Source organism: Guillardia theta (genome assembly GCF_000315625.1).
Source record: "Guillardia theta CCMP2712 unplaced genomic scaffold GUITHscaffold_46, whole genome shotgun sequence".
Taxonomy (NCBI): domain Eukaryota; class Cryptophyceae; order Pyrenomonadales; family Geminigeraceae; genus Guillardia; species Guillardia theta.
In genome coordinates, this window is record NW_005434628.1 from 281,579 (window position 1) to 297,605 (window position 16,027).

General features: G+C 54.3%; 4 protein-coding genes across 4 annotated transcripts; 1 reads left to right on the forward strand and 3 right to left on the reverse strand.

The window, feature by feature from the left end:
* Positions 1-159: 159 nt before the first annotated feature.
* Positions 160-1,366, reverse strand: GUITHDRAFT_140489 (hypothetical protein; the record flags this gene model as incomplete). Its single annotated transcript, XM_005830368.1, has 8 exons — positions 160-300; positions 353-394; positions 510-539; positions 589-675; positions 720-780; positions 828-880; positions 1,006-1,075; positions 1,176-1,366. The coding sequence occupies 8 exons, from the start codon at positions 1,364-1,366 to the stop codon at positions 160-162; spliced, it is 675 nt and encodes a 224-aa protein (XP_005830425.1).
* A 1,179-nt stretch (positions 1,367-2,545) lies between these two features.
* GUITHDRAFT_87783 (hypothetical protein) lies at positions 2,546-5,653 on the reverse strand (the record flags this gene model as incomplete). The annotated part of the gene is made up of 21 exons (XM_005830369.1): positions 2,546-2,619; positions 2,677-2,790; positions 2,845-2,989; positions 3,038-3,146; positions 3,327-3,448; positions 3,501-3,638; positions 3,770-3,856; positions 3,916-4,017; positions 4,069-4,152; positions 4,213-4,301; positions 4,351-4,405; positions 4,454-4,513; positions 4,564-4,611; positions 4,766-4,808; positions 4,860-4,913; positions 4,966-5,011; positions 5,068-5,137; positions 5,197-5,261; positions 5,314-5,379; positions 5,431-5,512; positions 5,564-5,653. The coding sequence occupies 21 exons, from the start codon at positions 5,651-5,653 to the stop codon at positions 2,546-2,548; spliced, it is 1,743 nt and encodes a 580-aa protein (XP_005830426.1).
* Positions 5,654-8,849: 3,196 nt separating this feature from the next.
* GUITHDRAFT_140491 (hypothetical protein) lies at positions 8,850-12,275 on the reverse strand (the record flags this gene model as incomplete). The annotated part of the gene is made up of 1 exon (XM_005830370.1): positions 8,850-12,275. The coding sequence occupies one exon, from the start codon at positions 12,273-12,275 to the stop codon at positions 8,850-8,852; it is 3,426 nt and encodes a 1,141-aa protein (XP_005830427.1).
* A 1,255-nt stretch (positions 12,276-13,530) lies between these two features.
* Positions 13,531-15,206, forward strand: GUITHDRAFT_140492 (hypothetical protein; the record flags this gene model as incomplete). Its single annotated transcript, XM_005830371.1, has 4 exons — positions 13,531-13,839; positions 13,893-13,937; positions 13,985-14,047; positions 14,076-15,206. 4 exons carry the CDS (start codon positions 13,531-13,533, stop codon positions 15,204-15,206), a joined length of 1,548 nt encoding a protein of 515 aa, XP_005830428.1.
* Between the last annotated feature and the right edge of the window lie 821 nt (positions 15,207-16,027).

Consider the following 16,027-nt stretch of genomic DNA (forward strand, 5'->3'; position numbering starts at 1 on the left):
GAGAGAGAGAGAGAGAGAGAGAGAGAGAGAGAGAGTAGATTAAAGAACAGGCGCGGGGGACACGGGGGACCCTCCTCCAGCGCGTTACGGAGAGGGAAAACCGTGGCATCGCAATGAAGTATACAAGCATCCCGAGAGTGAAGGGCCCGAGGGGAAAGCCTAGGGAGGGAAGAATCTGTGACTAGTCGACACGTCCACGTTGCTCTCTTGCCGCCCAGCGGGCCTCTCCTGAAACACAACGATCTCCTTAGCCACGAGGAAGAGGCTGTTGCCGCATCGGCTGCAGATGGGAGCTCCCGCCTGCGAGACAACAGTCACGCTCCTCGCAAGCCATAGATGAGGCGAGGGCCACCAGCTTCTGGACTTCACAGAACCGGCACTCGTTTGGAAGCGGCTGCTGAAAACATGAGTTAAGGAGGAGGCGAGGCAGGGGGTGGGGCGGGGGAAAGGAACAGGTCGAGAAGTGGGGGAGGGGGAGGAACGGGGTGAGGAGGAGGGAGAGGAAGTACCTCTGTGCTGTCCTGCACATGGCAGACAACCTGCACTTGTGTCACTGAGAATGTCTCCTGCAACCTCACTCTCCCTCACCGCTTGTAGGTTTGAGAAGGATGCCTCTCCCGCCGGCAGCGCTGGGGCATTAGGGGCAGCGTCACCTGACTGCCACTCCGCTAGCACCTGCAGAGGGAGCCTGTCAGTCCAGCAACAGACGCTGCTGTCACTGAGTAGCGCATGCTTGCCTTCTTGGCCTTTGAGATTCTCAGGTACCTCCAGAATATGTATCTGCGTTTCCCGCAGTCACGGGGGCAAACGCAACAATCCTGCCTCACATCATTCCCAGGGCGAAGGCGGAGCTGAGGAGAATAACAAATATGTACATGACCTGGCACAAGAGTCAGCCGGCACGAAGCTAGCAAGCAGCAGGAGCCAACCAGCGGCTTTCTGGTGATTATTTCTTGAACTTGAATGCCTTGTCAGCACAAAGGGAGCACAGTCGATGAAGCTTACCGCATAATCCAGTGTTATCCCCTGGTAGAACAGAGTGAGGGAACACATCAGGCATGGTCGACAAACAAACCTGTGGCCTCCCACATGCACGTACAAGCACTTTGACAGCAGCCTCTACTCGGGTACGAATTTGACGTAAGCAAGGTCCGGGAATGGTATTCGTGACTTACATTTGGTTGGCCTGCGAGCAAACATCGATGGATGCATGGCTGCAAGTGTTTGCAGTGGTGAATTTTTTCCCGCATTCAGTGATACAGCAGTTCGTGTTTGTATTCCTTGACATCCCGCCGCTGGACGAGTTCAAGACAAATGTCGACGAGATTTCTTCTAGTCTGCTAGTATGAGTCAGGTTTCCCATCATGTTGGCCATGCATGCAGGGTTGATCCATAACATCAGGCTGACACTAATTCAGCTTCCCTCGCCTCTCCTCTCCTCCCTCCCTCCCTCCCTCCCTCCCTCCCTCCCTCCCTCCCTCCCTCCCTCCCTCCCTCCCTGCACCTCCCTTCGCATATCCTACTGCCCGTTCTCACACGTTCACTCCTCTCTGAGTTCGACAGTTCTTTAGTTACGTATTTTTTTAACCACCCCTACCCGACCATTGTAGCAGAAATATGGGGGAAACAAAGGGTATCTCAAAAAACAAAACCCCGATTTCAGCCGGGCTATTCAGCCCCACCCCTCTACCCCCCAATATTCAATATATGGTCCCTCCTTGACAACATCAAAAAGTTAATAATGGTACCCCCTGGCCTCAAGAGGGTACTCACCCCCACCCCGTTTTTCTATAGAAACACTGGGGTGATGAGAGGCGTTCTTTCCTCACAGCCCCACCAGCCTCACCCCCTAGTCGCAGGCTATTATTATTCACGTCAGGGTACATACATGTACCCCTACCCGGTCTTGTTTTTTACTTTGGAGTACCCCTACCTGAAGTCAACTCTGCTCCAACCACCCCCCCTGCCCTCTCCCATCTTGCGCCCCCACAGAAATCGATCCAACACCCCTGCTCCCATGATCCACCCCACCCCCTCGGGACTCATCCGATTAGGGACGTACACGATATGTACACTATCCAATATACGCACCCCCTTACCAGTTTACAGTACCCCTGTGTTCTATATGACAAATGGTACATCCAGTACCCCTCAGTTAGCACCCCTACCTATGGACTCAGTAGCCTACCGCTATTTTGGTTGGTGCAAAATGGGGTAGTCATTTATAACGCCCCTCCATTTTTAAAACATATTTAAATATCGAAGAAGAGACGTTTCACGTACGAGCCTGTTACTATGCCCGGCCGCACCGTCACTGTGTGTGACGGGCCGCTGACAGGTGCCGGGCGGACCGGGCCCGGGGCCCGGGACTCCCGTCCGGACGCATTCAAGCCTTGGCAACGCCGGGCCGGCGAAGGAGCAAGAGTACGGTCTTTTGGCACCGTTGAACCCGGCCCATTGCAAGATCGGACACGGAGGCTGTACTGAGTAGAAGGCTAAACCGATCGCTAGGGAACTTGATTTACTTCCTGGGCTAGTCAGCCTCTCACACCACCCAGACTTTGATGTTGCAATCCGCGCCAGTTGACACAAGTTGACCAGGGGAAAGGAACTTCACAGCTAGAGGTCGAGCAAGCGAAGTCAGCTGGCGCAAACAGTGATTTAAGGGTGTCTGACCTGTCACTCCACCCACATTGGCTCGGTCTAGCACCGTCCTCTTGTTCGGGCCACCTTCCACGCTCCACACGATGATCTTGGAGTCCAACCCGCCGGTGGCGAACTTAGACGAGTCTGAGATGTGGGAGCGGTCAACGCTTTATGCAGCCAGCATGCCAGCCGATTCACCTGGAGACCAATCCAAGCACGTGATCTTGGCGAGGTGAAAAGTCATGCCCTTGGTCTTGACGGACTTGCTGACGGCATCCCATAGGATCACTTCCTTCCCCACATCGCCAGACGCCAACAGCTTGCCGCATGGCGAGTATGCCACCTGGTGAAAGGCAGTCAGATAAGATCATAATCAACAGACTCTCGTGACCTTGGTCACTGAGCTGTGATGCTCCGCTAGCTCCTGGGCGGGCGAGAGCTTGTCGCCAGCCAGAGAGAAGATGCGAATCTTGTTGTCCTCGCACGCCACAGCCACCTGCCTTGCCCATCAGTTGGTCCTTGAGGGTTGTCGATTCTCGTCTGCCTCGTTTTGAGCAGGTGAAAGCGAAACACCCGATGCCCCGAAGGAGATGGGTGTTGAGCTTGCGATCTTCCAAGCGGTGCCCTGGGTAGGACGATTGAGGTAAGGATGAGTGAAGTATACCGAGGATCAGAGAGACAGGGAGCTCACCTGCTTTCTGACGCACAGGAGGGCCTTGTTGGTAGCGATAACACAGAGCTGTCCATCATTCGAGAGGCTGAGCCCAGCTGGCTGACCTCCGAGCGACAAGGATTCTCCGACCTTGAGGAGCAACAATCTCAGATCAGGTGGCAAGCTCCTCCTTCGAACGCACCACTTCCATCTTGCTGAGGTCAGCGGTACGAAAAGTGTCATCAAGGCCACAAGACACAAGGGTATCTCCGCAGATGGCGTGATCAGCGATGGCGTTGGTGTGCCACTTGCCCTGTTGCATGTCAGATGGGCGACGCAGCTCAAGAAGGCAAGAGAATTGTCACCTGCAGACTATAACCTTCTGCTTGTCCCAAGGCGAATCTAGCCACAGGGTGGCAGGCGTTAGACAGGAGGACCTAAGTAGAACAGGCCTCAAGCCTACTTGTTCACGAGACCGTCGTAGCTGGCAGAGACGATCAAACCCTTCTTCGGATCAGTGGTGAGAGCCGTGACGTTCTTGTTGTGCCCCCTGATCACCTAGGAGGTCCCTAACTTTCAGCACTCGGCGATGAGGAGATCCTGCCAGCATCGCTCACCCGACTGAAGGTTCCAGGTGAGGCTGCGTCAAGGTAGGTAAGATCTCCTCGGAGGGACAGCGAGATGATCTGGTTGCTGTTGGGAACCCACGCGACCCCAACCTGTGCGATTTCAGAACATTTCGATAGCGTTGATGACGTCGCATCCGCTACCTGCATGTCCTCAGTCGCGGGCTTTGCTCCTCCAATGCTCCAAGTTCCGATGTTCGCGTATGTGTTGGCATCCCACACAATGACCTAAAAGCATTCCAGGCATTTCAGAGATCGCAGAACCCCAAGAGACAAGATGAAGCATACAGTTTTGTCTGCGGAGGCTGTGACAATCTTGGAAGAGTCTGACGACCAGGAGCACGCGTAGATGGTTCCCTTGTGTCCCTTAAGCTCCCCTGAAACAGCAGGTTCGCTATACGATACAACGGAAGCTTGAGAAGCTACCGATCTTTGAGCTCGATGCACTATCATAGATGAAACCAAGCATGTCGGATCCAACCTTTCCACAACATGTCATTCGAACTCGTTGTCGTTCGACTTGACTCACGGTGCAATATTTGGTGCCATCGGGCGAATATCGGACACAGTTGACGAATTTGGTATGGTCCTGTCCAAAATGCTTAAGATTTTGAGCGCTGGTTTGATTTCAAACCAAACCTTGAGAGTCTTGGCAAACTTGAAGGGAGGTCCATCCAGCAGCGTAACCTGATTGAAGAAAGCATCAGCTCCAAGCACTCAAGAAAGAATGAGCTGGAGTGGAATTTTCTGCAAAAGAGAAGTTTGCAATCAAGTTCATGCGGTCAGACGAACTCCCATGTGTTCTACAGCATCCACATCTGCGTGAATACACAAAACATACCTGGAAATCCTCTGATGCTGTAGCGATCTGGAAGGGCTTGACACTTGCCAGCAGGTATCAGCTGGAAATCATGGAACGAGGAGACTTTAATTACGGCTTGAAATCACAAGAGAGAATCTTCTTGCTGTGTCCCGCAATCTCTCCAACGCTGAAAGAAGAGCGAGTTAGGGTAGCTCTTAACCCCGTGACGATCACTCAACCTGCTTCCGGTATCCCACATGAAGACACGTCCAAACGAGTCCTTCCCTGTACCAGCGTGAGTGGACGAGGATGCTGCCTTCATCCATTGAGCCTTTTCTCACCATCACCGACGGCAACAATCCTTTGGCTGTCCGGAGACCACTGAATGTCATGGATGGCTCCTCCAAGGCACTGGGATGCAAGAAAACAGTAAGCACGGGGTCTGACTTGTCTAGTGAGCAAAGGTAGACCTGAGCTTCAAACTTGATGATATGCTCGGGGTTGTCAAGCGACCAAACTTTGACTACACCAGAGGCTGGGAGAAGCTCAACACGTCATATGGTATCTGGTGATGATAGACAGTGCACCATCTCCTGACGCAACCCATGCGCCTGATGGCGATGGTTTAGCAACAGTAACATCCTTGGCGTGTTCTGTGTCGAAAAACAGGTAAGGTTGAGGTGCGCACAGAAACTTTGCGACACCAGTGAACACTTCTGCTGAAAGAGGGTTAGAGACGCTACGAATGATCACGCTTCTGCCACAGCCATAGAACAGTTTCTCTCCCTGCATATATGACCCGTGAGTTCAGGGATTGCATGCACGCATGTCGAGAACCTTGGCGTCTACGCTAATCGTGGTGCCTTGTCCTCTCGTTGTTGCCGGAGATGCCGCAAAGATTTCTTGATACGGCTTCAACACAATCATCACAACCTCATAACATTGATTTGGAACGAAATCCATTCAAAAGTTGAGGTCCATCCAATCCTTACACCCGGTGATCGAACTTCCGAGTAAACAGCTTTCACCCACCTGCTTTGTCCCTTCCCTCCCCTTACTGCCTACACGACTCCATGCCCTCTCTCCACTTGAAACATGGTGACCGTCTCCAACTTTGGCATTTCCCCCTCTCCACGACCGCCCTTCGTCCACACCAAACCCCTCCTCCTCCCATCTCAATAGTGCTTCCCAGCCATACCAGAGCAGCCATGCTGTCGTTCTGTCGTCAGTATCCTCTTCTCTAACCGGATTCCACAGGGCACATCGGGGGTGGTTGTAAAGGTTGTGGGGTTATCTTGTTTGGGGGTACTGATGAAGGAGGGTGGTAGGAGTACCCCATTTGAGTCTGATATTATCGTTTAAAAGTACGGGTACTTCCCATCTCAGGCGCCCTTGCAGGGGTAGATTTGAAAGTGGTGGGGTATTCGCCGGCTTATTCCAGGGGTTATTGGGCCGGGAGGGCATGAGGGTGACGCCATTGGAACAATCGGGAAGACGGTTATTTTGACCGTTACAGTCCCCGGTACCGTACTAGGCTGTCACTGTGCACGGTGGCACTGCGGCACTGTGCCCGGCCGGCGTGTCCGATCACTGCGGCAGGACCGGACGCCGGCTGCGGCAGTGCCGGATCGCTTCAGACTCTGAGAGCGACTGTTCCGGAGGTGGGGGGGGGGGGGGGGCGGTCAGTTCCGAACTCAGCGACTCGGCGGCGACTCCGGCGAGTCACCGTGGCGGGGCGGCAGTGTCCGGATCGGGCCCGGGTCCCCGGCCGGGCGCGATCACGGGGCCCGGCCCCCGTCCGACGCCGGGCCGCCGGCGGGTCGCCAGGTCCGATCGGACCGTCGTCACCGCAAGGCCGCGCTCAGCTTTCACCGTGCGGCGCCGCGGGGGCCGGGCGTCGGACAGTACGGTCCGGTCTCGGATCCACTGGCAGCCAGTGCGGCGCCGGGCACCCGGCGTCCGGCCGATACTGATACTGAGCGGGCCTGCGCTAATAAAACTGAGGAGGGCCTTCCGCCAGAAATAGATCTGCCAAATAATGTTCGCCCTGCTCGCAGCGGCCAGCTCTTCTAGCAGGTACGAAGGACAACAAGCGATCCCCCAGCCGTTATGGTCATGGTAGATGGTCGGATAGAGCTAGCTGACTCGGACAAGTGAGGTTGCCATCTGTGAGGCATATTGCTCCAGCCGTTCATGGCGGCATATGGTGGCAAAATGACAAGGTCACTGAGCCATGAGGAACGAACTTGTGGCCCAGTGGTGCATCATCATCGGTGCCTTACACGAGTAGGAAAGTCAAAGTAAGTGAAGTATGGTAGGCTCAAGAAACATCTCAACTCAGATGTGCTACTTGTACAGATAAAGCTATACCTAGCACAAGCACCTGAGTGCCCCAGAAGCAGAATGTTTGTGATGATGTTGTCAAACCAGTACCAATGAGTTGAAGGAGCTAGACGCAAGAGTTGGCTGAGAATTGTGCTCTTCAAAGCACAATGCTACTGTGTGAATTTGAGCTCTGATTGTTCTAGTTTGCTATCACACTCTCAACGTTGCAGTGTACAGCACAATCGATGTCTTCTAGAACAACATGTGAGAAACAGGGTGGAGATGGAGATGGAGATGGAGATGGAGATGGAGATGGAGATGGAGATGGAGATGGAGATGGAGATTATGGTAGAGGTTGTTGTAGTCAATGCTGACTTCGATTTCAGTTCTGGTTCGTGTGACATTTCACACGGCCAATTTTCCATCGCATGCAGCAGCATCTGCTCGACAGCATGGCCGGGTGCAGGATGCATCCCTGCAGGATCTGGGACGTCAGACACGTCCAAGAACACTAGCGACAGATTTCAGTGGGGCTGTCCCGCCACCGGACAAGGGTCCTGCTAACTTGTAACCAGACAGTCACAGGGCACTATGGCCGCAATGACTTACGGTCACTGACTGTGAATTTGAGCGGCGGAGGGAGCGAAAGACAAGGGAGACAGGCATGGCCGTCAGGGTCACACGTGACTTAGAGTTACTTGATATCGTTGATGTGGGAATGAACTCGTTCTCTTGACATTCCGTCACGCAGCGCAGTTGGTCTCTATGACATGCGACAAGACCTTCTCATCTATTGACTCTCCCCCCTCCTCTCCCATCCCACTCAGTGGGTTTCAGCTCGCTGACCTATCCAGGAGGTACCAATGAGGCAGAGAGATCCCAGCACAGACCGTCTTGAGAGATGATGCCATCGCATGACTCAGAACCGTCTCGACGCCTCATGCTTCATACCTTGCTCCTACGAGTAGCAAAGAGGCGGCGATCATGATAAGAAGCAATCTCGTCAGTTTCACTGTTGCTGAGGTTGTGTTGGAACGGAGAGGATAGGGGGACGATACAGACAGGCAGACTGAGAGTTTCAGCACTTGGTACATCACGCTGGAGGTTGAGACGATAATGCACGAGCCTTGCACATAGACGAGCAGATGTGTCGGACGATCACCCCATGAGATGTCAGATGCTCTGAGTCAGCAAAGGAGAACATCCGTGGGGATGAGTTCGAGGTTCAATTTCAGCTGAAGCTCCTACTAGCCCACGTTGTTTGCGTTTGAATGTTGATTTGTGTTCACTTGTGTTTGTAGTTTCACAGTCCTCGTCCTTTCTACCGGTTCTCCACGACTCGTCGTAGGAGTGGTATTGACAAGTGGGAGCAAATCTCATGATTATGATCCCTGAGCCACCTGAGCTGTTCGACTCACAGACGATACCACCACCTCCTCCTCCTGTACCAGCGCTTCACTTCTCCGCTGTCACCTGATCCTATATACAGGAATGAACTGCAACATGATATGAACAAGACAATGTCAGGTGTGCAATGAGATACAGGCAGCCATAGAAGCTGTATTGATTACTGGCACATGTGCCAGTAATCAGGTACAATCTGATGGTTCAGACATTCCTGCACAAAGATGGCAAGATTTCTCATAAACTGAGAAATCAAAGAGCTGCCAATGAAACACAAAATAGTGATCATGATACGAGCGGTACCCCTCCACTTTCTACACAACCACAAGACAAATCGACTTGATTTGTTACAGCCATCCCTCCAAAATCGACATCGTAAATTACAAGCAAACGTTTATTGATAAAGAGACATAGCATAATTGATACAAGATTGATTGACATTCGCGTCGGTATACGTCTGAGCGATGGAACCGCAATCGGATATTGAAGTCGAGCCGCTTTGCAATGTTGTCGCATTGACCGCACACTTGACGCATCCCCCGTACACAGCTACCTCGCTCACCCCTAGCACACCCGTGCCAGCCTTCTCGAGTCGAATGTACTGCCCGACATCCGAGCAGTTCATCGAGATGTGAGGGTTAGAAGTCTGTGTGAAAGAGGAAAGCTCCGGGACGTACGTAGACGAGTTGAAACGATAGAGGTCACTGGCGTATTGCTTGGGCCAACCTGTGCTAGGCTCTCCGACATTCACCGCGGTGGAGGCGTACATGTATGTTCCGTCATTCGCTCCGAAAGCAGATCCACCGGTAAACTGCCCGCACGAGGCGGTACCTGCCAACACCCCATCGAGCCAGAGGTTGATGGTTCCAGTGCTGATGATGTATTGCCAGGCTACAATGTGGTAGAGTCCATCTGCTGGGAAGGTGTACAGGTCGATGCAAGCCGCGCCGATGATGCTGCCACCAACGGGAATAGACGTACTCCCATTCCCAGCTCGGAAGCGAAACACAGGTGTGGTGCTGCTGTCCCTCACACCGATCCATGTGCCTGTATATGTAGCCCCGGCCTCAAAGATCAACCCGTCTGTGATGTTGGTAGGGAAGAGTACTCTGCATATGAAGAATTGATCGCTCGTACCGTATGACTGACTGATGGCGCTGCTGAAACCGTACCTCGAAGAAGGGCTGAATGACGTCACGTACGCATCGAGCGGCAAAATGATCGTACCAATTGTGCCGCATAGTCTCCCTGAGCCAAGCACGGTCGAGTTGCTCAGGTATACGTTGACGTTCTCCGTGTTGGTGTAGTCGAGGTAATCCGGGTAGATGCGAACCTCTTGCACCAACTGCATGGATTGCAAGTCAACTTGCCAGTACAGGTCAGCGACGCTGCTCGTGACAGCGATGCTCTGTGGGCTATTGAAATATCCGTCGATTGCCTTATCGGGGCCAGTGCCAGGAGATGCCGTGCTTGTCTGAGTAGACGGGCAGGCGCCCGCGCTGCACACCCTTGGAAGGTCGAAGGCGTTTCCCGACGGACTCCAGGAGCCAGCAGCGCAAGGCAAACTGCATGGAGCCATGATATCCGGGCTCTCTTGGGTCGTCACTCCGTTGTCTGCACAGCTCACGCACCCACCATACACCGCTACCTCGCTCAGCCCCAGTCTCGCCCTCCCGGGTTTCTGTATCGTGACATACTGGCCGAGATAGTCGCACCGTATGATCTCCTCTATGTTCCCCAACCTCGGGATCGAAGCCAGCTGGGGAACATCCGAGAAGGAGCTGAACTGGTAGAGGTCGCTGGCGTAATGGTTCGGCCACCCTGCTGTTGCCTCACCGACTGTTATTGACGAATTGCAGCTCAAGATGTACGTTGCATCGTCGCCTCCGCTCCAAGAGGTGACGGCACTGTTCCACTCCGTGGTGGAGCTTGTTCCTTTCAAAGCTCCGTCTATCCAAAGATTGATCGTCCTCGTGCTCACGATGTACTGCCATGCAACAATGTGGTATTGGTCGTCAGAGGGAAAATCATGAACGTCAATGCATGATGCCGTAGACGTGCCACCAGACCCCACGGTGATGTTCGTTCCTCCATCTCCTGCGCGCAATCGGAGCACAGGACGTGTGCTGCTGTCTCGGATTCCTAACCACGTGCCTGCATCCGAGCCCCCCGCTTCGAAGATCAGCCCATTCTGTACGTTACTTTGGAAGAACAACTTGCAAATGAAGAACATGTCGCTTGCACCCCATGACTGAGCAATAGCAGCAGAAAATCCAAAGGTACCCTGAGGGTTATAAGACTTGACTTTCACATCGAAGGGGGAAGTCAAGGATTCGATTTTTCCACATAGATGACCGGACCCAACGGTAGAGTTCTCACTCACAAACACAAACACACTCTCGCTCAGCGTGTAGTCCAGGTAATCTGGAAAGATATGAACCTCCTGTACGAAGTTGAGAGCCGTGAGATTGACCTGCCAGTATGCATCGGTAGCGATCGCAGTCTCTGCAATGCTGTCGGCCTTGTTGTAGTAACTGTCCACGGCTTTTGCGGCACCAGTGCTCGTGGAGGCATCAGAGGTCTGCACCGCTGGACATGCACCTGCGGTACAACTCCTCGCAAAGTTAATGGAGTATCTGTACCTAGAGTACGAGCCGTTGGGACACGACATAGTACAGGGCACGGAAGCCATCACATTCACTGCATTGCAGATGCTGCTGCAGGTGCTGTCCTTGCCGCTCGAGCATGTCGAGCAGTTCGAGCATACTGTATCGCTGTTGTTGCTGCAGGCGCTGCTGATGTACTTGCCGCTCGGGCATGTCGAGCAGTATGCGCATACTGTATCGCTGTTGTTGCTGCAGGCGCTGCTGATGTACTTGCCGATCGGGCATGTCGAGCAGTTCGAGCATACCGGGTTGCTCCAAGTTGCTATGTATACATTGATGCTGTATGCATGGCCAACAACATTGTATGTGGGACCGGAATTCCAATAAAACCCGGTCCCCATAGTGTTGCCTTTTTCAAACCGCAAAATTTGATCTGTATAGATTGCAGTTGAGTTCGTTGATATGTAGGCTGCCAAGGAACTGTTGTCATCATAGTATGTGGAATAGTCGATTCCCCCAGATGAGGACCAATCTGCATGGATGAAGAAGTAATACCTGACAAAGAGCAGCTGGTTCTGCTTGTTGTAATACAGCCTTTCCTCCCACTGTGACAAGACAGAACCAGTATCTGAGAGCAAGGTTCGACTGTACGTCCATGACAAAGAGCATCCTATGCTCAAGTATACGTTGCCTGAGCAGGTACATGGCGAGCATACCGAGTCACTTGTACCGCTACATCCCCCAGTCTTGTAATACCCACTAGGGCAGGATGAGCATGGGGAGCATACCGTATCATGCGTACCGCTGCATCCCCCAGTCTTGTAATACCCACTAGGACAGGTCGAGCATGTCGAGCACGCCGAGTCGCTTGTGTTGCTGCATCCCCCGCTCCTGTACTTCCCGCTGGGACAGGTCGAGCATGTCGAGCATACCGTATCACTCGTACTGATACATCCCCCGCTCCTGTACTTTCCACTAGAACAAGTAGCGCATTTCAGGCAAGAATGGCTTGAAGAATCCCAGTAATAGTTGGAGTTGCAGTCACAGCCCGTGAAATGTCCTGGGTTGAGGGACTGACAAGAAACTTGATAGGAGTTCGGATCAACGCAAGACTGACAAGAAGACTCAGAGCTGCAAGCCTGTGAGATGGAGGTATCGCACTCCATCCCATAATCATACAGCAACACCAACATACACGCCTGCCCCCACTGCATATCGCTCCCGGGTCGCCGAGTTTTGAAATGTATGCCTTAAAATTCCAAAATAAAAGCAACAATGAATTATTACGAGTCACGGTTTCAATTCATGGTTGTTTTCAATGAACTTGAAAGAGGGGCCAGGTGGGCTTGTGGGACTACTGGCAGCCACCCACCCCCCTTCTTAGGTTCGGCCTTTTGTACGAGTTTGTGCCACTCGAGGGCGGGTGGCCCTCGGAAGTTAAGAATCAACTTTTGACGTTCTCTTTGACTTCCGGGGTGCTGCGATCCGCCGGGAGGCCCGGGTGCCAGTACCGTCCGACACTCCGGGGTGACTGCGAAGGCGGCCCGGGGCCCGGGGGGCGGTGTAGCAGGCCCTCACTTACTCTGTGAGGGGATTGGACCAGTTCTTTTCAAAGGCTTGTTACAGTGCGCCCGGACCCACTGCCCATTTCGACCCACTGACTTACTAGTTAGTCAGGCTCCCCGTGTATTACTGAGGGGCAGTGGGCCGGCCCGGGGTCACCCGGTTTAGGCACGGCTACTGCCGCTCCCTCCATGATCCCCCGGGTACTGAGTACCTCCGCCGAGCGGTTCAAACTGGATGTGAACTTCGGAAATGCGCGGCCAGTCGGTGGCACTGAGCGGACACCGTGTTTCGCGGCTTCTGAGAAAATGTCTCGAGATGTTTTCGAAGCCTGAGGACTCCGGGACTCCCGGGAGGATCCGAGTGAGTCTGTCATCGGCGTCCCGAGAGTCCAAGGTGCGTGACTTCGACTTATTATATCACTGCCCCCGGAAACCCGGTGGCATACAAAAAACAACAAATTACTTCCGAAGTTCAATGTATATTCATTCGTGTGAAACATGGTACTACGGCTTCTGGCGGGCGGATTTGACAAAACAAGTGCAAGGTTTACTCGAGCCTGCAGCAGGCATTTCATAGGTCCGCCTCAGACATTTGGGTTTGTCTAAAAAACTTGACCGCCGAATGCGGAAGCAGCAGGAAGGAGGAAACAGAACGAGAGAGAGATTAGAAAACAAGTCACCCGAAAGATAATCGTATCAAGGATATAATCTGCCTCAAGGAATATCATCTTCTCGAGGATATCATCGTCTTATCAAGGATATCATAATCGTTTCAACTCAAAGCACATCCCCTGCTGAGCAGGATAAGCGCAAATGATTGTTAAGATGTCCTCACGACAGCAGGGCGATCTCGTCATCCACAGCAACATCTTGAAGCCTAGAGAACAGTAACCAAAACAAAAACATGATGACAAGGACGGTGATCACAGCGTACCATGGGCTCATCCCCACCTGCCTCCCTCCTCTCCTTCTCCTGCACTTGATGCATGCTCGAGGTACGCGGTTCCCGCAGACTAGACCGTATCACACTGACCCCTTGCTCTCAGCTCTGGGCCCCTCCGACCGCGACGCTGGAAGCTGCAGAGAGCTGGAGAGGAGGGGCCTGACCCAGCTGGACGCGGCAGAGACTGAGAGATGGCTGCGGTGCCACCATGTCGGGGAGGAGGCGGTCCAGGCCATGGGAGGAAGCAACGTGACGGGAGCAGAGCTCGTGGTAGGAGAGGACGCGGAGAGGCAGGAGGACTCTAAGCTGTATGATCGCTCCAGGGGATGTCGAGGAGCGAGCTGGGAGAGGTGATGGGGATGAGCGCGGTGAGCTGGCGGCAGCGAGGGGGAGCTGGAAGATGAGGTGGCGGCAGGTGCAGGCGTGGAGGCTGAGGAAGCTAGCGATGCAAGGTGAGCGCGAGGCAGGGGAGGAGCAGGTGAGGCGGAGGCTTGAGGATGGAACAGATCTTGAAAGCGATGACATGCAAGGAGCAGGGGAGGTCTTGGGTGAAGTGCGAGCAGCACCAAGGGATCAACAGCTGCTTATCCCATCGTGTCTGCCTGGACGTGACGGCGAGAACGTTGGAGTACTTCGGCAGCAGCTCGCACGAAGCGTCTTTCGAAACCTATATCGCAGCCAAGTATCCTCCTTACTCGACTAACGAGGATGTGCTGCATGTGGAGCGATCGCCTGGGGAATGCGAGGGCTGTGAGTTCTTGCCCGGGACGTTCGCACTGGTAGGAAGGTACTACCCGCCCAACAGAGCACACGTGCTGGGAGATGAGGTGTGGGCGCTGTTCCAGGCGTTGAGCATCTGGGGGATGGAGGAGGAGTACAGGGAGGTACAGATCGTCCTGTGGGAGGAGGGGCGCAACGCGGATGTGTTCGAGCTCGTCAACCCCCGGCCCGTGTGGACGACAGGGACGCTACTCAACGAGCACGGGAACTATGTCTGCATGGAGTCGCTTGTCTTCGGGCTCGCGCACCTCGGGTACGCTTTAGGGCATGCGTGCGAGCTGGGGCGGAGCTTGCGGTGCCGGCCCGCGTACCTAGCTCCTTTCCAGCAGAACGTGGTGCGGTTTCGACGACTGGCTCTGGAGCTGCACTCGATCCGGGAGAAGATGCCGCCTCAGCGCGCTCAGGTGGTGGTGATGCGCAAGGGCAGGAGGGCCCTCAACTCCATCCGCATCGTCAACACGGAGGAGGTGGCGGCGGCACTCGGAGAGCTGGAGGTGACGGTGCTGTCAGCGGACTGGTCGACGATGAGGAGCAAGGAGCAGCTGGCGGTGATGTCGGGGACCGACGTGCTCTTCTCCCTGCCCGGCAGCGACGTCATGAACGCCATCTGGATGCCGTTGGACCGCTCGCTCGTCACGCCCTGCCGCATCTTCGCCGACGGAGCGGTGGAGCATGGGAACGAGGCGGAGATCTGGTTCGGGTACCTGCACAACGTGACGCGATGGTGCGACTTCAACAGGACGCGCGACGTGACGTCGTACAAGCAGTCGAGCTACATGACCGTGCCGGTGGACGTGATGAGGAGGCTGGTCGAGGAGCAGCTGAGGAGGCTGAGAGAGAAGGGATACGTGCAGTGAAGGTGTTATGCTGCTGAAAGTGAAGAAAGCACAGGTTCAAGTTAGCGGTGCTGATACTGGTCTCAGCTTGCAAATCTCTTAGTCAAGGTTGTCCCAAATATTCATCAGCGCTCGTAAAGGTATTTAACACTTCATTGATGCAATACTCTCCTCGCCGCGTATCCCAGTCTTCCCCTCCTATACATGAAAGCTTCGTGCATTCTGATATTCATATCTGTGCTCCTCGCATGTTACCGCTGTCCTCCGGCTCACCTTTTACACCTCAAACACGGTACTGCTGCCCTCGCCTTGGCTCCCTCCTTCCTCCTCTCCATATTCCCGGGACTGGGACACGACGAGGTCCTCCGAAACATGCCCCCCTCCTCTCTCCCTGCGTCCGAGGAGCCGGAGCTGCCGTGCTCGGTTTGGATGACGTTGGCGTAGAAGCGGCTCCTGCTCGACAGCCTCCTCTTCCCTCCCGCAACACTCGTGCTAGCGCTGCTGGTGCTGATCGGAGTGCGGCCGAAGCTGGGAGGCCTCGCGAAGCCGTCGGTGCACGCATGCAGAGACAGGGAGAAGCGGTGTTGCTTGAAGCCCTCGCTGTTCAGATGCTTCGCGTGGAACCGGCTCCCACTTGACCACGTGTGATGAAAGGAGTGATGCGAGTCTGCAGATACATCACTTCTCCTCCTGCTCCTCGAAATATCAACTGTGTCGCTCCCTCCCTCGTCTGACTTTGCTCGAGCTGCTCTCCGCTCCCGGGTTACGGCGTTGGTGGTGTGGGGTTGGAAGAAGATGGCGCAGAGGGCTTGGAAGGGGGATAGGAGGACGCAGAGGCAGGT